Source organism: Silene latifolia, chromosome 11, assembly GCF_048544455.1.
Source record: "Silene latifolia isolate original U9 population chromosome 11, ASM4854445v1, whole genome shotgun sequence".
NCBI classification, from domain to species: Eukaryota; Viridiplantae; Streptophyta; class Magnoliopsida; order Caryophyllales; family Caryophyllaceae; genus Silene; species Silene latifolia.
In genome coordinates, this window is record NC_133536.1 from 206,075,268 (window position 1) to 206,099,952 (window position 24,685).

A 24,685-nucleotide genomic window follows, 5' to 3' on the forward strand; every position below is an offset into this window, starting at 1 on the left:
ACGGAATCAATAATAAATAAATTTAATGAGTGAAAATAAAATAAACTCAACTAGTTAACGTAAATAATACAATATCAGCTTGAATCGGAATTATTAGCGATTTTTACAAAACTAACGGATATTAATAAAAATTGCTAATTTAGTGAAATAAGCTCAAAATAGCTAATTGGACGGTTTTGTTCCCAAAATCCATCTCGGGTTTACTTAAAACAACTTTCATAAGGACTCGTAAAGAAACGGAAATTATTAAATAAATAAACTCGAACTAACTTTAAATAAACTTATTAATGATTATTAAAATTAACGTATCGAATTATGATGAAATTAATTAATTAGCTAAGCATGAATATATAAATCGTTAAATGATGTAATTAAATTCAAAATAGCAATTAAAAGAATTTTATCCAACTTAATAAAATACGGGGTGTTACAAGAAATACAATGACTCTTCTAAATATATTTTTCTTAGGATTTAATGGTTTAAGTTTTATAACTTTCTCAAAATGTCTTTTTACGTAAACATAAAATATTATGAGACACTCACTTTCATCATCTCTCTACAAATAAAAATATTTCAATAAATATAAAGAAAATGCGCACCAAAAAAAATATAATGAAAATTATACTCAATTTGAAGCATTTTTCGCAATGAACGTAATTATTCACGTTTTAAAATTTATATCAAAATAATTTTTTAATAAATTTAGTATCAAATCACCATAATTATTTAATTTAATTTTATAATAAAATTTATTAAATTATAATATATTTTGCTGAGATTTATACAGCATTTATTATGTTTATATTTAATGTTCAGCTGTAATTAATACTTGTATTTAATGCTGGGTTGACACGTTGCGCATCCACCGCGTTTCAACCCAGTTTTATATATATATATATATAAGATAGGATACTATATTACTACTGGAATTAAATGCTAAATTCATACTCTGTATGTTTCATATATATATATATATATATATATATATATATATATATATATATATATATATATATATATATATATATATATATATATATATATATATATATATATATGTTTCACGGTTAAATTTTTAGTGTAAAATTTTCTTGTATGGAAACCCTCTCCTAACCACCCCTACCCCTATACATTTCCCTCCCATTCCCATGTCATATACTCATATTGTCATGGATTTACTGCAGTTGTGTATTTTTTTTTAGAAAAGTATTGTAGTTGTGTATTGCTGTGTTATTGTATATGGTAAATTTAACGTTATTTTTTTTTATTATTATTATGATTGTTTATAATGTTGTTTAATTTTTTTTTTGTGCAGTGAGGAGTATTACCTACGGAAATTTGATCAAATAACGTAATATATAACCCTCGATAGTATTGAATGGTGAGGTTTTACCATATTATTTAGTTATTCATGTTTTATGTAGTTGTGTATTTTTTTATTTTTTTGAGGAAAGTATTGTAGTTGTGTATTGCTATGTTATTGTATATGGTAAATTTAACGTTATTATTTTTTATTTTATTATTATTGTTAATAATGTTGTTTAATTTTTTGTGTGCAGTGAGGACTGAGGAGTATTACCTACGGAAATTTGATCAAATAACGTAATATATAACTCTCGGTAGTATTTAATGGTGAGTTTTTACCATATTATTTAGTTATTCATGTTTTATGACAAGGTCTATTCGTCCAATTATGCCGAATTTCATTAATGATTGCTTTATTTTTTTTTTTAAATAAGTTTTTTTGTGAGTGTCTCATATTAAGTGAACCCAAGACTGACTTAGTTATGGGAAAATTTCTCATATTTTCTTATATGGACAGTTTTATATACGTTTTATGTGAAACAGTCTCATATGAGAATTTATGCAACTATTTCAAAATCAACTTTCAATACCATATGAAAAGTAAGGGGGCTTTTGCTTCCCTTTTTTCTTATAAATTCTGCGTACTATTTAAGAAATTCAAAATATACTTGAATGGTGAATGCAGGCATGAATCTTCAAGATAAATAAAAAAACATTGCATAAATATCAATCCTTCCGAAAGAAGAAGAAAATTACATCATTCGGTACTCATGCATGTAGCACGTAAAAGAAAGAAACTAAAGAGAATAATGCACCCATGAGCAATTACAAATATGAAAGATCAAGGATTGAGAAGCTTTATAATAAAAAATTTGATAAAATAATTAGTTATTTCCAATCAATTAATCTGAGAGTTTTATAGTAATTGATTTTTTATCAAATAAGTAGTTCATGATTGTTGAAGTCTTTCACATAGTCACATTATGTATCATTTTTTCGCTTTCAATTTTAAACAATACATTATAATATAGATCTCGAATTATATACCAAGTTGTTCAATACTGCCTTCACCACTTAATAAATCACAGACTTGACCATTATCTAAACAAAATTACGATTTTAATAACATAGTTACATTTTAGCTCGACATTGTTCAACCATTATCGTAGCACAACTACACCATTATCATAGCGTTAATTAGTCAGTGGTTCCAAGTAATATCTATAACGATTTCTCGGTTGACGACCACACTCAACACGGAAAACATTACATTCCAATTTAGTAAAGTATACACGTCATGTATTCTATGATAGATTTATGAGAAGGGGAAGAATTGTATTAAGAATTGTATGTCTTACATTGATAATAGGTAGTATATGTATATACTAATATACCATGTGCTAAATTAAAGTAATTGCAATGATCTAGACGGAAAATAAGCAACAAAAAAGGAAGAGATAATTTTCGAAACCAATTAATGAGGCAGAGGTGGTGCAGTTCAATGATGGCTATAACGAGGGGTGGTTTTGGATCAGAGCATTGGTGAGAACTTGCGAGTGTAATAGAGAGCATATGCGGTATTGCGATGGTGCTTGGTAGTGTAAGGTGACGACGGAACCAGTAATACCATGTGAATTAGATAGTACAATAGTTTTTTTTTTAAAAAAAAAATATTATAGAGAAAGACGAGTTTTATGGAACTATGGAAGATGGATTTCTCATGATTTCATGCAAGAGTTATTAGAGTGATAGGAGTATACAAGATTAAAGAGTTGTTGGTTGGTGGAATCAATTTTTTTTTTTTAGAAAATAAGAAAACTTGAAGAATTTTCAGAAGGCTTCAAGAATTTTCATAAAAACATGAATCGTGATTAACCACTGTTTTTAACTAATTAGCAAGCATATAAGAATTTATGAATTTTAATTCATGTGATAATTTGATCTTATTAAATTTTCTGTCGATTATCATTTAGTGGAAGTTGTATACATTGGAATACTTTACTTTTTTTAGTGTAGGTGAGGGGCGAACCTCGAAAATTAATTAGCTATTACACGGGGAATAGCAACCCTAAGAATGTCCTCACGCAAAATAAAATGTAGTTCCGCTGAAGTATAATCGACAACATTAATGTCGGATAATCAACCATTAAAATACTTTATGAAATCATAGAATGTATGATATAGTATGAGTAGAGCATGAAAAATTGTGACTTTTATATATCCTGTAGTTAGATAACGGTAGATATAATACTATTTCTGTCAGAATATCAAATTTTGAAATACTTTTAGATAGAGTCTTTACTCCTTATGAACCAAGAAAAGAAATTATATAATACAATTAAAAAATTAATTAGTTATTAAGAATAGGAAAACAACTTGAGAACATAAGTAGTCACTTATTTAACATTGTGACAGGGAGTGATTGATTGAAAAATTTGAGTTTGAATAAATAATAGTCTATGCGACTTTATTTACTTTACAAACATGAGTATTATTAATTAAATAAATAGATTCCAGTCTTTTAGTAATTGATTAATTTTTGCAATGACGGTTTTAATACTATTCCATTTTGAAAACAACGAAACAAGTTTGATTTCGTAAAAACTCGGAAATCCATTTGTATATGGTTGTTGCTTAAGCGCCATATAAACATGAAATAATTTGTATCTACATACGACAACAATGAGCCCCTTTCTAGCTTGGGCCCTAGGCCGTCGCCCCTCCAGACGACCCTTAGAACCGGGCCTGATTTCATTAGATATGGCAGAGAAGATACAAGGCGGGATTGAAGCCTTGGTTGGTGGGGTTGATGGATATTATAGAAGGAAGGTTGAGAGAGAGGCCATGAAAGTACAAGAAGAGAGAAGAAAAGTTCGAGAAGAGCAACTTAGGGACATGGCCGCTGATGTCAGAGCTATAAGGGGTGACATGAAGACATTTGTTAGCTTGTTCAAGGCTTCAATTACCACAGTTCAGTCCCTACCTTCTGGCCCTGACACCGAGAAGTCTCCAAATTCTCAAAACGGTAACTAATTAATTATTAATTATTATGCATGTTTCAGAACTTTCAGAACATTTGGATTTGTAGTAATTATGTATGTCTTATCTGATGGATTTTAGGTTGTAATAATTTATCGGATTATTATAGTGTTTCGTTTCCGTTTCGCGTATAACAGTGTTTGCAGTCTAGACATGTCAACGCCCGACACGTTATTTTAGGGTCATAAACCCGATTTTTTCGACCCGATAATACCCGGGTCGGGTTGGCTGCGGACGAAAATTTTCTTCATCCAGGCCCTTTTTCAACAATTTTGTTTTTAAAAAAAATTATTAATTTCCGTCTTAAATTAGTTTTGGGTGCGTGGATCGATAATTCCTAATCCGTTCGTCAAATCATAAACTTGAAACGTAAACATATCTCTTGAACGGGGGAGTTTAATAAATAAAGACAAAATATTGAGGACAAACAACAATAATAACAAAATTCGTGGCAAAAGATTAATAAACGTAACAATATTCATAGCAAAATATTAATAATTTGAGATAAAGTTTAGTAAATTGTGGTCATAAACATAACATATGTTTGGCGATATATTATGGCAATATACCTATTGATTAATATTGTACGGGGTGATATTTTCGTTTTCCTCAAAAAAAATTAATAATATTATGCTTGCCTTTAAGGTGAAAACTAAAAATTGAGACGGTAATTTGTATTTGGATTTGCACCTATAAATTCCTGAACGTAAATGATCCGACTATAAAATACATACAAACAGTACTAAAGAAAACATGCATAATATAAACCGAAATTTAGATAGTATAATGAGATGCTCGAAAAATAGCAATAGACAGAAAAAATATTGTATAGTATAGAAGTTAGCTGTAAATTGAGTTATTTTCGCAAGATCTACTCTCTTGTAACTTGTAAGCCTAAAATTTTCTTTAAAATTTTACTATAGCAAATGAAATTTTTTACAAGAAAGATAAAATGTTGAAAATATTTATTGTCATTTAACAATCACTGTCAATTTTGACAGACAGTAATTTCTACATTCTTTCTTCAGCTAAATTCCATCTGCCTATCAACACTAACATCCAAGGGCATATAGCATCGAGGAATCGATTATCAAACACTGTACTCTACCATCTACGAGGATATATTACATCGGACTTTTTTATGTACACATTCTAGTCGATCCTGTGCAGAAGCATGTCCACCAACAGTATAGTTCTTCGGGTGAGATTATCTTATCGGGGAAAGGTTATACATCATGGAGTTTTCTTCGGGTGTCATTCCACTTTATATTGGTACAGCCTGCTTTAAAAGGTAAGAGATGGACATTAGTACTTTGTAAACATTCACAAAGAAATACAAGATTAATCAATGCCTCAAACTAAAATGATCCCTTAAATGGCCGGTAAGTGGTTGGAAAGATACCGTCTTACCTCGTGTGTTCATAGGACCAAAAATGGAAAAAATGCCGGAAAAGAAATCTGTTGTCAAGAAATTGTTGTCGGTCGTTGGAGTTGGGACGGTAGGGCTTGCCGTCGGAGACAAGGTGATAACTCAGGCGAAACATTATGGTATCATTTCATCCGATACGGCAGAGAATATACAAACCGGGATTGAAACATTGGTTGGTGGTGTTGAAGGATACTATAGAAGAAAGGGGGAGAAAGAGGCAATCAAAATACAAGAAGAAAAAAGAAAGGCTCGAGAAGAGCAACTCAAGGAGATGGTTGCTGATGTCAGAGTTATAAGAGGGGACATGAAGACCCTTATTAGCTTGTTCGAAGCTTCTGTGACCACAGTTCAGTCCACAGATGGTGGCCCTGACACGAAGAAGAAGTCTCCAAATTCTCACGGTAACTAATTAATTATTTGCATGTTTAAGAACTTTCAGAATGGATTTGTAATAATTATGTATGGATTTGTAGTATGGATTTGTAATAATTATGTATGGATTTGTAGTATGGATTTCTGATGGATTTTAGGTTACTTTAATTGTGCTTTCTTCTAAGTTGTGACTCTTTGTTTTATCTTTTATAAGCGCCCTTTTGATTAATTTAAACAAACAACTTTTTGCATTTTTTTGGTCAATTTTTACCAGCTTTTTGTTGGGACTTGGGAGTATACTCTTGGGAACCCCTCTTTTCTTTGAATTGATCTCTCTTAAGACGGTATATCACTTCTAATTTGTCGTATTAATACTATTTGATTTGTCGATATCCGTCTAAATAAAAATGTGTGCTTTTTTAAACCAACTTTTCTTAGTCTTGTTATTTTCTAGGTTTTGGTTGTTTTTGCTGTGATGAATATCAAAATTTTATGCTATGTCTCCTCGAAAATTTTATGCTATCCGGGGGTGGAGGCGGGATTTGAAATTATGTCGGGTTAGATTTCGAAATAAAATTCTAGGTTCAAAATTGTGTGGAACCTTTTGATTTGTATGCGTGTAAAATATTTAAATAATTATAAGTACATTTTGTTTTCACGATAATGTTTTGTTTTACGGAAATATTTCAATAAAAAAAATTCTTGTGTCCTTCGGGAGGACCATCCTCTTTACACCCAAACACAATCCACCAATAAAATATTATAAAGACTTGGGTGTAAGGAGAACGGTCCTCTAATTTTGATGAAGAAACACACATACAGATTTCCTTTTTTTAACGAATTTAGTAATTTAATTTTATAAATTATCGACTAGTATATTACGGAGTATATTTTTATAAAAATAAAAGTCAAAATTCATCTCGCTAAACGAAAACTTCATATTATGATTTTTATAAAAATAAAAGTCAAAATTCATCTCGGTTAAACGAAAACTTCATATTATGAAACAAGGAGAGAGTAATTTAATTTTATGATTTACCGATTAATAAGTTACGTAGTATAATTACATATTTTTATAGATTATGAAAGATTTAATTTTATGATTTACCGACTAATAAGTTATGTAGTATAAGCTTAATGTCATGTAGAATCTGAAATCAAATTTTATTTATCACCAAATTCATATAGGGCTATAACCCATATAGCCCATAGGCTACGTCCGCCCCAACACTTAAACAAGTGCCATGATATTGTCTAAGTCACAATGAACATTTGTTGTTGACGGTCTCTTAATAAAAATGGGTACATTTATTATGTTAATAGGTACGAAATTATTATGTTATGATCAACAACAAATGTGGTACGAAATACAAATAAAATGGTATAAAAGATTGATCTCTTAATAATTTAGTGAGATACTGTCTCTCCTAAGTTTTAGTGGTAAACTTGACACTATATGGACGCACTAGTTTTTCCCCACTGATCACTTATTGCTAACGTTTATCTATTAATTTATGGATTTTTCAATTCAGTGTCCTTATAAACGCGAAATTATCATTAAAATAGTCATAAACTAGAAATTTTTGCGAACGCTATTACCTTACTACGGAGTACTTATTGGAAGTTATAATGTAGGGTAAAATGTTATAAAACCTATTTTTGATTCACAGGATGGCTAAAAATTTAGAAAAAAAAAAACTAAAAATATATGACTATATTAAAAAAAATGTCGCACTTAATAGAAAAAGAGATAATTGTAAATAACGAACTTACAAAAATGTCGTAATATATAAAAAAAGCGTTAAAATAAAAAATAACCAAGCGATCTGACTTATCTTTTGACCAGTATTTTGACCGTAACCCGACCCGCATGACCCAACCCGTATTTGACCAGATTTATATACAACCCGACCCATATTCTGATCCAACCCGGGCCCGACCGACCCGTTTGACAAGTATGCACGTTCGTTCTATTTGTCTTATCTTAATTGATGTGCACAACAATTTTAGTAATTTGTTGCATGTCTCGATTGAGTTATTCCTTACGGCTTTTTTGATGTATGGACCAATTTGGTCCTTAAATGGGTCACTCGGGTAAGGGTCACTTTGGATCGGGTTATTTATTGGGTTATTCTTTGTCGTTTGGTTCATTTCGGGTTAACATTCTGCTTAAAACAAGACAAGTCGGGTCATTTCGGGCCTATTAGATCATTTTTTTATCACTCCAAGTTGCCTCATTTCAGTCCGGGTCACTTGATTAGCTCCTGACTCCAAAGAATTTGTTTCCTCGATGTGATCCGACCCGTTTGACTTGACCCAAACATAATTTGTCTGACCCAAAATTGTTACCTCTAACTTTTTGTCGCTTCTTAAAAAAGGGTATACGAGAGATTCATCATATTATTTGGGCCGGACATCAATCTAGCTTTGGACTAGTATTAGTGTTTTATTTGGGTTAAATGGCTTACCTGCCTATATTAAAGGCCGGATAATTTATGGTTGTCAATTTCATGAACACTTTCCTATTTTTGGTTTGATAATTGTAGGTAACAATTGACACGGTGCCTATATTTTTCAGTCTGGATCCGCTGTCCCAGTTTCGTGTCCTATCTTGTGTCTCACTGTCTTAATATTCTGACACCTCATTCTTAAATACTTATTTTTAATGTTTATTGCTTATGTGTCAAATGGAGAGATAGTGGGACACAAGATGAGACACGAAAATGGGACATAGGATCCAGATTGTATATTTTTTGGTTTGATAATTCATAGATAAACAAAAAAAATTGTCATTTTCTGAACTCGTAAACGCGAGTTATGATCTCTTAAAGTGTACCGGGTCAAAAATGGGTATTTTATGCAAATTGTCAAACGTTAGGGGTACTGTATGAATTTTCCATAAATTTAAAAATTTTTAATGGTAAATCTATAATTGCCAGCTCTTAAAAATGTCGAGACTTGAAAAAATAGAGTTTTATCAATAAACTCCCAGTATAGTGTACAACGATTTTAAGATAATAGTCCCTCCCATCCACACCAAAGGTTACATTGACTTTATCACACTTGTTGAGACATGTTTTGCAACAAGAATATCTTTAGTTATACATTATTAAAAATTATAAAAATTTGATATTCTTATAGCATTCATGACGATAAACCAAACAAGATCTCACATGACTATATTTTCTCTTATAGATTAAGAATAATATCAAAGATTCTCTACGACTGGATGGGAGGAAGTACTTCTTGGATAATAGTTGTGACTTGTGAGGGGAGGTAGAATTACTTCTCCCCCCATCCCACCCACCCAACATGTTATTGGCCTTAGCCCTTATATATACCCCTAAAAATTATACGGAATAATTACTCGTTATTCTTACTTTTGAAAAACTCGTTTCGTTTTACAAAAAATTCATAATATTTTCTATATTGTATGGGGTGATATTTTCATTTTCCTCAAAAAAATTTAATAATATTATGCTTGCCTTTAAGGTGAAAACTAAAAATTGAGACGGTAATTTATATTTGGATTTGCACCTATAAATTCCTGCACGTAAATGATCCGACTATAAAATACATACAAACAGTACTAAAGAAAACATGCATAATATAAACCGAAATTTAGATAGTATAATGAGATGCTCGAAAAATTGCAATAGACAAAAAATATTGTATAGTATACTCCGTAGTAGTTAGCTGTAAATTGAGTTATTTTCGCAAGATCTACTCTGTTGTAACTTGTAAGCCTAAAATTTTCTATAAAAATTTACTATAGCAAATGAAAATTTTTACAAGAAAGATAAAATGTTGAAAATATTTATTGTCATTTAACAATCACTGTCAATTTTGACAGACAGTAATTTCTACATTCTTTCGTCAGCTAAATTCCATCTGCCTATCAACACTAACATCCAAAGGCATATAGCATCGATGAATCGATTATCAAACACTACCATCTACGAGGATATATTACATCGACTTTTTTATGTACACATTCTAGTCGATCCTGTGCAGAAGCATGTCCACCAACAGTATAGTTCTTCGGGTGAGATTATCTTATCGGGGAAAGGTTATACATCATGGAGTTTTCTTCGGGTGTCATTCCACTTTATATTGGTACAACCTGCTTTAAAAGGTAAGAGATGGACATTAGTACTTTATAAACATTCACAAAGAAATACAAGATTAATCAATGCCTCAAACTAAAATGATCCCTTAAATGGCCGGTAAGTGGTCGGAAAGATACCGTCTTACCTGGTGTGTTCATAGGACCAAAAATGGAAAAAATGCATCAAAAATTGATAGGTCCATTGTTTTCTCATAGTATAAGCAAAAGGCCATTTAGGAAGTCATTTTACGTTATTCTATCATATATCCCAGAATTAAAAAGCAAAGTCAAAAATTAGATACACAAATATACCTTAGTTACACGCCAATCTGTACGAATCCCTATTCATTGGGATGCAACGGACAAAAACCTGATAAATCGATGTCCACGAGCCTGGTTGAGTTTCCTGGAAACGTCAACGGATAAACTTTTTCTCTCTCTCTTTGTTCGGAAAAAGAAATCTTCTGTATCGAGAACATAGGAGATCTACATAAAGACCAATTGAGATCAGATTCAAGGTGGAATCCATTCTGCCACCAATTTATTAAAGAGGGCATTTGAAGAACTGTCTATTAAGTAAACAAAACGATACACGTCTTCAAGACAATGCCCTAACAGGTTGATTTCTGGAATTAGGGGGAAGGGGTGCCAAACCAAAACATGTTTGACTGGATCAGTCTATGTCCCTCTTATAATAAATTAACATAAAACCATTTCACAGTTAAAACTAAATGGGTTACCAAACATCGTAAAATAATCACAAATGATATAAAATAACTCACCAATTAAAAAAAATCAGGTCGACGACAAATAAGTCACTAGCATTGTGAAATTGTTTACTAGCTAAAAGGGTTACTATTGGCGTTAAAAAGGTTAGTAAGGAAAATTAATGGGTTACCTTCATTTCTGAAAAAAAGAGGTCTTATACTTTTATACTATCACGATAACTTTTGTGATACCATTTCATAAAAAAAATTGTCATCCAGTACACTCATAGGTTATTTTACGTGAGCAAAGTTTGAGTGCATTTCATCAGGGAGCTTTAATTGGAATTGAACAAGTACCACCCACATAGATAGAGGGCAAATGGGTGCATTGAGCATCTGAAACTGGCGTCTCAAGTTACCGTTGTATTGTCATCATTTCCTACCAGACGGTGATAATAAAAAAATGTAAATCATCGGTCAGAAAAGGGAGAGGATATTAACATGACGGATTGAATAAAAAACATTGGTCAGATGAAATGCAAGAATTTACAGAACAGTATCAGATAATTCAACAAGTACAACGTTTTACACAGAATTAAGAAGAATAAATGAGCATGTGAATATACTAGGCACCCATGTACAAAGAACTGCAAAGTGGAGTACTTACCTTAGATGAACTGCAAGATACTTTACATTCCAGACCATTAGATAAATGAACACCCTTCACAGCTTTCGACGAGGCCGAATATTCATCCAGGTCAGCATATAGTTTTTTGTTCCTGAATTGGAGGACACAGGTCAGTCAACACCAAGAGCACTCTCTCATATTTACACAATCTCTTATTACAGCAAAGATTCTAAGCCAAAGGTCTCAGTCTCTCAGAACTAATCAGATCATTTGGGTGGTGACAACTCTGACAAGTAGGGTCAGTCAATGTCGAGTCACTTAAAGTATTATACTCTTTGGGTCCAATCAGGTCATTTGGGTCAGTACAGATCAACAGTTTGGTTATTTCGGATATATCCAAAATAAAGTTGTTTGCTATGTAGATAAACCTGGTGTGATTTCAAGATAGTTCATTAAGTCATCTCGGAACAGGAAGTTTGCATGTCAGATATTTTTGGGTCAGATCATTATTGGATCCAGTAAAGAGACCATATACGGATCAGACTGGTTGACTCAGGATCGTGGTCATTTTCGAGTTATTCTTTAAATCTCAGGTTATTTCAGGTTCACATTATGCTCTTCACGATAATGCATCAGGTCATATAGACCATATACGGATCAGACTGGTTGACTCAGTAAGCTTCATATGTACAGCAGACTGAAAAACCAACCTTTGCAACATGATTCCCTTAGGCTCTCTACTTCTGGAGACAACAGAGAAAAAATCGTTGTAGAGATAAGCTGCAAAATTAGGATCTAAAGATACTGCAACCATCTCAGGCTTTTCATTTTCGTCATCCATCAGCTGCATTGACATGCGGTCAGGCGAAGAAGCCTAGTACAACACAAAAGCCAATGTTAAGGGCTTCAAAGACATGAACAAGATAACAGAACCTATGAAGTGTATCGTAATCTTCATCCATGAATAAAGATCCTTGTTTCTGTTTTGGGTTGCCCATAAATAAAGGGAAATGATAACGCTACTGCAATTTCCTTTAATGCCACTCAAATACAAGGTACGTCTAAGGGTACATTAGTACGTTACTATTCACTGTCTCACAATTATGAGTGGAATTAGTCATTTTAGTAGTGGCGTTATGCGTCCCCTAAATAAACTACCCACTAGGAATCTTCCCTTTTTTACTCACTCTGATTGAGAAATGCTTTCCGTATTCGATACATGCAGGAATTAAGGAGTACTCCATGAGTATGCTACCATACTCATGTTTTTTCCCTCATTTTTTTAACCCAAGGATGAATATTAGTCCTTCAGGTGAAAAAAAAAAAGAAAAAAAAGGAAGAAAACACTAGTATTTGTATTTTTGCCTTAATTTTAGTAGAAATAGGACAACAAAAAGTTTTTCTGAATCAAAGGTATTTCTAATCCGTCTTCTTAGTTGTTGTACAAGTTTGAATATGGAAAATATTTGTATATAGCAGAGAGCATATTCTCTATCACTGATTCTCATTTCAGACGGAACATATTCCGTCTGAAGGCTTCAAACGGCCGGCCTTATGTGGCCATTTTTATGGTAAAATGTGACCATTTAAAATAGGTCACATTTTTATGGTAAAAATGTGACCGTTTAAACTGGGTCACATTTGGCTGAAACTCGTAAAGGGTCACATGGCCCTTCTGAAGCCTTCAGACGAAAATGACCGTATGAAAGGAGATCTTCTGATTATCTATGGTCATTATGATTTGTGGCCCCACATTTTTTGTCAACTTGCATTTCCATACACATCTTATTATGTCCTTAAATTATGTGTGAAATAAATCAGGTTATCTATTCATGGGCGGAGGGAGTATATATTTACTAATAATGAGCACAAGAATCTTACAAACTCGACTCGATATATGTTGTCCTCATGGAGTATAACACGAGCATTTTCGTGATAAACTGAATCAAGAAACTTTGAAGGTCTTCTTGATCTTTCATACTCATATAGTTGCAGAAGCTTATTGTCTGTCTCATCAGTTGCGATAGCTTGAAGCTACAAGGAAAACGAAAATCAGAAAAGAAATCAATAATACTGCTAGTACTTACTATAGAAACAATAATGTTATATGTCATCATGAAAAAAAAAACAAAAAATTAATGTCAGAAGGGGTGCAAATGACGTACCTGTTTAACAAGTTTATAAATCAACTTATCCAATGTAAATAACACATATGACTGGTTCCCAATAATAGCGCGGCAGTCATCCTCAAACTTTGCGTTGTCAGACAAACCATCAAGCAAATTATACAGCGCCGTCATGAAACTACATATACATACAACATGAACATTTATTATATTATTTATACATCAGACAAGCAATTGAAACCAATCGAGTTGAACAGCTACATTACCTGGCATAGGGATCCAAATGGTTTGAATCTTTTGAGTTTTTCCATTTTGATTCAGAACATGTTGAGTTGGTTTTCGCTGTAAGTATCCTTTCATATAGCATCTACAAAGTCAGAAACAAAAAAAAAAAAAAAAAATCACCCCTTCAATTATTATCTATTAGACACAAAAATAAAATAAATTGCCAGCAGATACTACTATCATAGTAACACCATGCACCATTCCACCCTAAGGAGGAAACACCAAAATAACATGAGAGCCAAGAGAGCTATCTTACCCGGTGAAGCCTAAAAAGAGCATAGAAGTCATCATTTCCGTAGAAGACTCGAAAATCACTCTTGTCAGCATCGCGTGAAGCCAAAGAGTTATACTTTGAAAGCGGTTTAGCCGATAAGAAACTCTCTGATAATTTCAATGACCCTACATCCCCACATAAATGATGCACTTCAGCTTCCCCTTCACTCTCAGCTTTACCTTCAAGCTCATCATGTTCAACATCTTCCTCTTCTTCATGCTCTTCCCTAGAACACTCATCCCCAGCAGATTCATCGACTGATAAATCATCACCTCCCTCAGAAGCATTTTCACTGTCCTCATTTTCGGCATCGACTTCATCCTCTAGACCACCATTTTCAATAATGTCATCTCGATTTTGCTGGTTTTTGATACTATATTTAGCCTTAGGTGGCATTTCACCCTCTTCTTTGTCAACTTCAGACTGACTAACGGTTTTCTCAAGATGTCGACTTGCTTTAGAAATCAGAGTGGAGGCTTCAGTTGTCATACCGGCTAAAGTATCAGCAGCCTAAACAACATCAAAAGATATGTGGAAGTTAGATACTTAGATGTGATGGGTGACATACTGACATACAAAAGATAAAAACGAGAATACTCAGCCAGACAGTTTTTTCATTAATGGTAAAACTGCATAAATGAAAGGCACCTTGGATTGTGGCTGGACAGCATCGGTAGAGGACTTGGGCTCCTGAGCATCACCATTACGCATCCCCGGCGGAATTGATAGAGGACCTTAGAAAATTTAGGAGTCTCAGTATAAAATGAGTGAGATGTTGAGAGTCATAAAAGGGAAGCTAAACGCGTCCTTAATAAACATCCACTACACGATCTCTGATTAGTGTTAATAATCATTGTAACTCCTCCGTTCTTAAAAATAAGGACTTTTTTCAATTTTTGAAAATATAGTTTGACTTCTAATTTAACAAAAAGTTCTGGTAAAAAAACTGTGGGACAAGTCATTAGCCTCGTACCAAAAAATGAGTTAATAAGAGGACATGCACTACATATATAAAAACAACAGAGGGAGTAATAAAATGGAACAAACCTAACGCTGCTTCCACGTTGTTTCTACCATGGTGGCTTTGTACAACATTTTGAGCCAATGCACTATATCCCACACTAGCATCATTCAGTATGTTTGACTGAGCATTAGAAGATGACCCTTTTTTACCTGTCTGCTCTTTAGTTGTAGCATTGGTTCTCGCATCTCTTGAACTTTCTACCCCATCAACAACCAATCTTGGCTTTTTCCCATTGATAGTAGCACCGTCAACAAGAGGACTTTCAACCATTTCTGCTTTCATACCATCTCTTCCTGACAGTTGTCTAGCTTTAACATATTCACCATCATGAGTATGTGATGTAACTCCTAGTATAGGCTCTAAAAAGGTAGTCCAAAGCCTCATGACTTTGTTCAGCTGCTCTTTAGTTGTCACAACCTCCTCACATGAAAATTTTATTAATTTATATATGTCTTCATGGATGTCACGGTCAGAATACTCAAATTTGAGATGAGGAACCAAAGATCTTTTGTTTCCAGCGGCAACTGCCAAAACCATGTCATCCTCTTTTTGCATACTCTCTTTAAGTTCTCTGATATCTGCAACCAAGGCTGTCATGGAAATAAAAAAGCATATTTAGCCAGTAGCAAGCAAAAAGGCCATACGATATGATGGGCTGCGAAACTTTGTAAAGCCTCGTCTACCTCTTTTCAAACATAAACAACAGAGTAAATAGTCGGACTACAAGAATGCACAAAGATCATCAGTACATGGAGATTAGATGTAAGTTATAAAGTAAAATTAAAGACCATTTCCTCAGCACACATATACTTGAATCTTGACAGCAAGATTACAATTTCTTTGAGAGGAAGCAATGTCAATGATACCACACACACAGCGCAGGATGAAAAATGTGCACAAGGAGTCAGCGTCCGATAAGCAAATTACGTGAAAAGTAACTTACACTTGGTGCTCAGGTTTTTGGAATCTTGTTGTTTGAAATAGAAACTCCGGTGATCAAGTGACTTAAAGTGATTCTTGGCGTAAATTTCAGCCCAAACCTTGTTGAAATCTGCTCGACACTTGGTCCATTCTTCTTGTTTCTGCTTGAGGCGAGTAAGGATGACAGGCAATGCAAGAGCAGGATTTTTACGCAGTATATCCATAACGTCCAAACCATGATCACCATAGAGACGCTCAATGCACCTTAGATTAAGAGCTGCAAGAGTTGGAAAAAAATGATTAGTCAAGGAAATTAAGAGTGGCAGTTCTTAGAAAAAGGTAAGTGATGCAATTGATAGCTCGCTCACTGGATGAAAACAATAAGATAAACCGTACGTGTAAAGTGCTCTTCTATGTGAATAGGGGCATCTTTAGTAATGCTGCTACCATTTACACTGTCCAAGAGTTCTTCCACCTTTTTGGCAGTAGAGCTCACAGACTCCAACAACATGTCCAACTCGAATCTGAAATAAGCAAAAAAAAAAATTCAAATATGTAATAAGAATAGCTTTGACGAGAAAGCTGTTTAATGATCAAAAACCTAACTTAATTCAACTGATATTCATTTATAACAAGCAACAAGATTTGATCTCGGAATCGGTCATCACAACCGAGATCATTGCGCCAGGCCACCCCACTGGCCCGGCCTTTCCCGAGGGGCTGCTTAGTAACCTTCAAAATCTTGATGACTCGGCCGTAGTGACATGCCATGGCCCATATTTAATACCACCACTTACTCACACAATCATGAGATGAGACAAACATTGACATCATAAGATTGATCTGTACTGCAAGTAAGGTCATACACAATATGTATTCGGCAAAGTGTAGCTGCCTACCTGTCATCTTCACATTTAAATAGGCTTTCCTCATATTGATTTCGACGCATGTGTTTAAAGGAGTAATCCTCGCTTCCTGAGGTCACAGAGACCCAATGATCATTCAGCACTCGTTCACCAATCTCTGATCGTTGGCTTGCCGTAGGTATGGGATACTTCAGGGTGCAGAGATATGAGGAGCATCAGAATAGAAATCAACTAAACTCAAACTATTTCATTCAATTTGCCTCATTTTTCTTATGTGCTAATTGAGTGAAATAGAGTAAGTAATAAGACGAAAAAGATAGGAAGCCATACATCATCAGGTAAAAGTCGGTAGCTAGGTGTGCAGCGCTTGCAGTTAGAAAGATCAAGTTCTTGGATGGATTTAGAGCTATAATCCTCATTTGGCTTTTCTTTAGCCGAATCTATCTCACACTTAGGCCCTTTGTCTTTATCATCTGCCTTCACTCGTCGTGGCAAAGGTCCATCGCTCAATAGAGACTCTGAAGTTACACAGGAACTCGCCAAGTTATTCACATGGACATCCTAATATACATTCTGCATATGATAACAACTTCCATGGAAATGTACCACAATAAAGCAAAAGGACAATATACTTTACATACTTTTATTCATAACACCAGCAAGAAATCCATCTGCAAGAAAGGATACAAATTTTAGTAGATACTCTAAAAGATGCCTCAAATTTTTTGGAGTAGATAACATAAAATAAATTGAATAAGCGAAATTTAGTGCCTACAAATATTCTCGCAACGTTCAAGAAATTTACTGAACCCCTCCATGAGATCTGGGTACTTCCCCAATAAATCAGCAACCTACATAAGTTGAAAGACCAAAATTAATAAACTTCATCCCGTACAATATTTCGGGATCTTGGATTAGAAGACCAACTAGCAGCATTTGCATGTGTATTTGTCCCATATTAGTATGAACTATGAAGCAGTGAAGTATGCTTTCAACATAATTATCATTATCCAAATGCCTATTGCCTCTAATAGAGGCTTCCACTTCAGCCGTGATATAGGGTTGGAGGTTCACAACCTTTCTCTCTCAACAACAAAAAGGATATATTGAAGAAGGCTAAATCTGAAATGTGAGATTAAGGAGTACCATATAGTCAAGATACATACAAAATTTTGCAGTTCACTTCTAGTAATTATCTCTGTACTGTATATATGCAGACACTTCAAGAACGCCTGGTAGTCATCTGGGCCCAGTTTTTCCTTAACCTCCTCGCAGAAATGAAATTCTTGGCTGTACATGCCTATTATATCACAGAAAGATGAGCCATAAAAACAGTGAAACACATGTAAGAGTACAGAAGATTTATAGTCAACTGAGCATGAAAAACTCTATATGAAACTCGCGGAATCACGTAAAAAAAGACGAGCAATTTCCTAACTAGCAGCTATACAAAGTTAACTACTTAAGACCCATAAAACATTTATAAACAACGGTAATCAACGTTTCATAACTTAGATAGACCTACGGTTGAAAATGTTTTTCAAAATAGACCCTAGAGGCCTAGATTGATTCTATTAGCACTCTATGAATTCATTGCATTTACCAGACGCAAATCATAACGCTACCCAAGGCAGAAACACATTGCAGACAAGTATACATAGAAGGACTTACTTTTCAACGCATTCTTATCATCAGATGGTCCAAAAGCAGGAGCTGTCCTAAAATCTTCAACCTTACGGGCAGGCTTTTTTTTATCAGACAAACGCTGGACACTGAAGTCCCTGTTGATATCATCCTCATTCTCTCTATCATCCACGTCATGGTTCCTTCTATCACGATTTTCCTTCTCACGTTTCCTCTGATCCTTATGTGATCTCATCATTAGTTTATCTCCATCCAATTCAGGGCGCTCACCACTAAGATCATGATCGCCATGGGACGTACTAACTCTGTCCCTATCACGCCACCGCTGTTGACATATACTTCAATTATTAATTTTGGGGGTTTCAATCTTAATTGGCCGAAGATACCCTATTCACTGTAAAATTACCTTGTTCATACGCATGGGCTGAGAAGTACGCACTGTCCCGCTCCTTTCATCATAGCGCAGCAAATTGCTTCGTGCGTCCAGGGAAGAATGATGTATGGCGGCCGACGATGAAGTATCTGGTAAAAATCTAGTGAACTCCTCCAATAAATCAGAGTGATCCTCAAAAAGCTGGGAAACCTGAAAGTAGAAAAACTACTTGAGTAAAGGAGAGAAGGCTATATTGAGACTTGAGAGCAGCAATTTACAAGTAAAATACATCTACAACCAAAGAAATGCACCTCATCGTACACTTCACTTATGTTTTTATGCTCCTTACGGTACATATTTAATATGTCAAGGAAAGATTTATACACTTGATCATCATCTTGAAATCGATTCTGCAAGGTTAGGATGGAAATCATCAATAAGAAACACAGTTTAAACAATAAAGTTTGATGTAAGTAAAAGTTTTATTGAATCACCTTTATCTTATTAACGAAATTTATAGCTTCTTCAAACTGCACGACCTTCTTTGGAGGAGGATCCTCGTCATCCAATGTGATCTCATAGCCCTTAGGCAGAAATGTGTTAAATCCAAATATAAGGTTATTGTGTCCTTTGAATAACTCTTTGACCTGAGCTATGACACCCTCTGTATCAATTCTGTATACGAGAAGGAATCAACACATACAAAATCATGCAACACTAACTAGGGATAGCCACCAAAAAAGGATTTTGGACAGTGTCAAGCCACAAACTTAAAACCAAAAACATACCTTTGAGCCTTGAAATCTTTCATGACCTCAAGAAAGTGCTCATATTTTTCCCTTCGGTCCTGGAACATCTCTTTCACTTCTTTAAGATAATGAAGGGCGTCGTCTGTCGTTAGTTTCTGTCCTCCCACACCACCAACCGCAACTGTGTTTTGGGGTTGTCCATATCTTCACAGAAACGCTAAATGTATCAGCCGCAGATTCATGAAGAGCAATTCTAACAATCTAACCAACTTCCAATAATCCACAATGGAAAAGAAACTTTTACATGGGAAAAATCGATCACAAATTATTGTTTAAGACGGACATATCCGTCTTAAACAATATAACGGGTCAAATACATGGATGAGACAAAAAGCATAATGCTTAGGGACAAACTCTTGTCCCATCCACCAATACAACAACAACAACAACAACAACAACAACAACATTACCCCAGTGCCTCAATGGCTCCCGCAAATTGCGGGGTAAGGGGGGGTCGGATGTACGCAGCCTTACCCTTGTGTTAGCAACACAAAGAGGTTGTTTCCGAATGACCCAAGATGAAAATTGCGTCGAGAACTGCATCGAAGGACCGCCACTTCACAAAAGAAAGAAGCGCAACCACTTTAGTGAGCCATTTTGATTTATTACATTATAATCCATAACCAAAGAGTAATGAGTCTTTGGCTCCATTGGAAATATGGAAACGCCCATCCACCAATATGAGGTAATATTTAACCCCTTTTACACTTAAGACGTATATGACCGTCTTAAGGGAGACCAACTGAAAAATCGACTGGGGTCCATATGCAAGTATACAACCTTATATATATATCTTGATCCTATAGTAAAATTCTTTGATATACTCATCACACTGGTCATAAAAACAAGACTAAAAAACATAAATTTAGGGTTTTATTTCCATTTTAAGTTTACAATTTCAAAATCATGTTTCAACTAACAACCTAAATGACATAATTAACAACACCCCTTGTTTCAAATTGAACTAATGCAACAGTAAACAAGTCTCAAATTGGGGAAATATAGAGCAAACCACAATTGATAAATCACGCAAAATTGAGCAAAAACTGAAAACTTCACACACAAAAACATAACCAAACAGCCCAAATTACAGATTAACAACTTAAATTACATAATTAACAACACCCCTTTTTTTTTTCAAATTCAAGTCTCAAATTGGTCAAAAAGCATACTAAACTAGTTCATCAACATAGAGCTAACCACAATTGATCAATCACACAAAATTAAGTAAAAACTCAAAAATTTACACACAAATTACGAACAAAAGCAAAAACTCACGATTCGCCTCGAGAAGTTCCAAAGGGTCGTTTAAATTGAGACCCAATATAACTTTCTTCACGTAATCTCTTCATTCCTGAAAATACCCCAGATGATCAAACTTCATTAAAATTCAAAATTATCAAAAACCCATATCATAATTTTGGTCAATTTTGCACAAGTAATCAACAAAAGTAAAAAGTTAAAACCTTGCTAATTTCTCCAACACAAAAGTTTGGTAATTTGGATCTAATTTGGAGAAGTAATTAGTAAAGTACAATTTGGAGCACAATTTGATCAAAGTACTTCTTCAGCTGTGCTCTCTGTTAAATGGTAATTGTGGTTAATTTAGTGATATAATTAAGTTTGGGAGTAATTAATTACGGGTTAAGTTGTAGAAGAATTGGAATTGAAGAAAAAAAAAAAGAATATGGTGAGAAGTTGTCCGAGTTGAGAAACAAGAGAGAGATCGAACAGGGAGTTAGAGAAATTTTTGATACACGGGTTGAAGTTTTATTAGGAAAACACAATGACCACTTTCAATTTTGCAAAATAGCAAGTTTTTCTCAAGACGGTTTTAAGGAGTGGGGATCCTCTGTCCCATTTGGTGTCCCAATTGGTGTGCCACTCCAATCACCTTCTAAGTGGGACAGATGATCCTTACTGGGTTTTAAGTTAAATTTGAGTCAAATTTAACAAGTTTTCCTTTCTTTTTTTCAAGTTTTTATTTTATTTTATTTTTTTCAGTTTTTTTTCAAGTTTTCCTTTCTTTTTTTCAAGTTTGGGAAGGCCGAAATAGAGATTTGACATCTCCTTTAAGATTATTTTTTTAAAAAATAAATCTCTTGTATATTGCATTTTTTAAATGTTAATTTAGCGATTTAACATCTCATTTTATAGCTATTTTTTAGTCACGTGTTCATGGGACAATCTTTGAGGGATATTACATGTATTAACCTTACACAAAATCTCATTGAAGACGGCACGTATCCGTCACTTTGGAGTGACGGATACCATTTCCTCTCACAAATGACCCAAATAGGGGAGAGAGAGAAGCACATGGGGGTGCCCCCACCTTGTCCCCCCTATCCGTTTTGTGTGTGGCATTACCCGTCACTTGCTCCGACCCGTCTTCAGCAAGACTAACTGTTAACCTTAAGTATTGTTAAGGTCCTTAAACTATGGAACTATATTGATAGAGGTGGCACCCAGGGGCTGGGTTCTGAAACAATCTCCTTTACCTTAAATGGGCCCAGGGTAAGGGACTCACTGAGTCGGGTTGTCTCCTGTCTCACCTTAAACCAATATGTGACTACCTGAGTCGTGCCTTAACCCAATAATTTATTTTGATAATTTGTGCATTTAAATACTCCCTCCATTCAACTTTTATCACCTCACTTCTCCCAATATATGTGAGGAGTATTATATTGAAGTGAGGTGATAAAAGTTGAATGGAGGGAGTACTAGTTTAGATCCCGCGCAATGCATGCGCGATATATACATGGTAGTTATTCTTAGTTTTTTTTTGTTTTTTTTTTTTTGAGGAAATTATTCTTAGTTTGTTTTAGTTATAGGTTTGATGGGGCATATTCTGCACCGCTGACCCAGTCAACGTATTGAGCAAAGTCAAGGGTATCCACAGCAAAGTCAACGACTCAGACAGTCTAGCCGACGGAGCCCATCGGCCTGTCACTTGTGTCTCGGCCTGACAACCTGTCAGCCGGGGCACATATCCGCGTACTCATATCCAAGACCCTCGGCGAGCCTGCCACAGGTCCATCGGCCGAGGGTACAACGGTCTTTCCACCTGATAGCCATTTGGCCACTTGGCCACTACGTGACAAAAGGTGAATGCCTATAAATACTCCTCAACCTTCATTGAGGAAAGGATCCACAAATTGACCTAATAATCACTATTCATCTGGTAATATCTTCCTTATCTCTCTACAATACACTCTTAGCCAAGTTACAACAACTTCTCTCTAAGTTTACTGACTTGAGCGTCGGAGTGAGTACGCTCGGCCAAAGCCGAGCCCTCAGTTTGTTCATCGTTTCAGGAGACCGCAAGGAGGAATCAAGCAAAGACATCATTCTACAGCTACGAGTGGTAACAAATATCCGCTCCGGAATTACACCCAGGAACAATTGGCGCCGTCTCGTGGGAAAAGACACTAGAAGCTAGTCACATTCATTCCCAAACAACAAAAACAAAAACACAAAAACCCACCCAAAAAGCTACGAAGATGTCAAAACAACAAGAGGTATTCGAGAATGACGAAACCACATTCCACCAAGATGATACCTTTCACAATTCTGGAGTCGTGCAGCCCTCCACCGGCGGAGTAATCCAACCGGAATTCGGAATGCCGATAATACCGGACACACCGCCGCCCATCAACCAGGTCACCATCATGGGACAGGTGGTTGACGTGGCAAAACTGAAGACACTCCTGGACCTAATTGGGAGTATACCGGCTCACACAGGCACGCCGACACGAGCGGCGGAAGCCGTCCAGGAGACCAGGGCCCAGAGCGTGACTCCAAGAAACTTGAACGGAGCACCGCGTAAGCGCACCCTATCAAGACGCCGGAGGAGCCCAAGGTGCTCGTGGTAAACATAAGTCCTTCTCGCACTCGGGAGAGGACATCGCCGCCGCAACACCGACGAGGCACACCCGGGGGAACAGCGGCCCGACTCGGGAGAGTCGGAGAAGAAGCCAATGGGAGAAGGAGTCCTTCCCGCTACGAGGAGAGAAGTCGGACTAGGAATGCGAGGAGTCGGTCGCCACGTATCATCCGACACGTGGTCAAGCAGCCCCTCAGTGATTATGTCCTAGACATCGCCGTGCCACCTAAGCTGAAGTTGCCGGCGTTCACGTACAAAGGAGACAGTGACCCAACCGACCACGTCGAGGCCTTTGAGTCTTACATGTCGGTATGGGAGCAGCCCGATGAGGTCTGGTGCCGGGTCTTCCCGACGACTCTGCATGGGTTGGCTCAGAGTTGGTACAAGGGGCTTCCCGACGGTTCGGTATACTGCTTCGCCGACCTAAAGGACGCCTTCTTGGCCCAGTACTCTTGCAATAAGAGGAAGGCCGTGGAGACATCGGACCTCCTAACTATCAAACAGGAGGAGGGCGAGTCTCTACGAAGCTATGTGAAAAGGTTCGACGGCAGGGTACAGCAGATTCGGGAGATCAACCCCGAACTGGCGGCTTTCGCACTAATGAAGGGCCTCCCAAAGGGAAGCTTAAAAGACGAGCTCATCAAGCACGGGGGCCTGGGCCTAGACGCCGCGAGGAAAATGGCCGACCAGGCCATCAAGGTGGAAGATTACCACAAGACCTGGGTAGGCCCCAGCGAGGCCGAGCCCTCAGAGAAGAAAAGCCGCCGGGATGACAGCCCGGATGAGAGACGCCGTGACAATAACAGGTCACGGTCCGATGAGAAACGCCGTGACAATAACAGGTCACGGTCAGATAGATCTGCTAAGAAACAGGACTCGACGGGCGCCGGG

At 35.8% G+C, this 24,685-nt stretch overlaps 1 protein-coding gene across 2 annotated transcripts; it reads right to left on the minus strand.

Annotated features, from left to right (window-relative positions):
• Nucleotides 1-5,293: 5,293 nt before the first annotated feature.
• On the minus strand, nt 5,294-21,750 carry LOC141612451 (paired amphipathic helix protein Sin3-like 2). 2 transcript variants are annotated; one of them, XR_012529100.1, is made up of 24 exons: nt 21,378-21,696; nt 21,190-21,265; nt 19,891-20,055; nt 19,597-19,777; nt 19,414-19,512; nt 19,136-19,312; nt 18,757-19,054; nt 18,252-18,385; nt 17,861-17,936; nt 17,727-17,756; nt 17,416-17,603; nt 17,119-17,273; nt 16,616-16,743; nt 16,242-16,496; nt 15,322-15,888; nt 14,923-15,008; nt 14,257-14,784; nt 13,982-14,082; nt 13,755-13,893; nt 13,137-13,623; nt 12,300-13,092; nt 11,629-11,740; nt 10,567-10,740; nt 5,294-5,624 (listed from the first exon to the last, which is right to left on the minus strand). XR_012529100.1 is itself a non-coding variant. In XM_074431227.1 (24 exons), exons 2-23 carry the CDS (start codon nt 21,261-21,263, stop codon nt 10,600-10,602), a joined length of 3,951 nt encoding a protein of 1,316 aa, XP_074287328.1. In that variant the 5' UTR covers nt 21,264-21,265; nt 21,378-21,750; the 3' UTR covers nt 5,294-5,624; nt 10,567-10,599. The 2 variants fall into 2 exon arrangements, 1 of the variants encoding a protein (XP_074287328.1); XM_074431227.1 differs by having other exon boundaries at nt 12,300-12,463; nt 13,471-13,623; nt 21,378-21,750.
• Between the last annotated feature and the right edge of the window lie 2,935 nt (nt 21,751-24,685).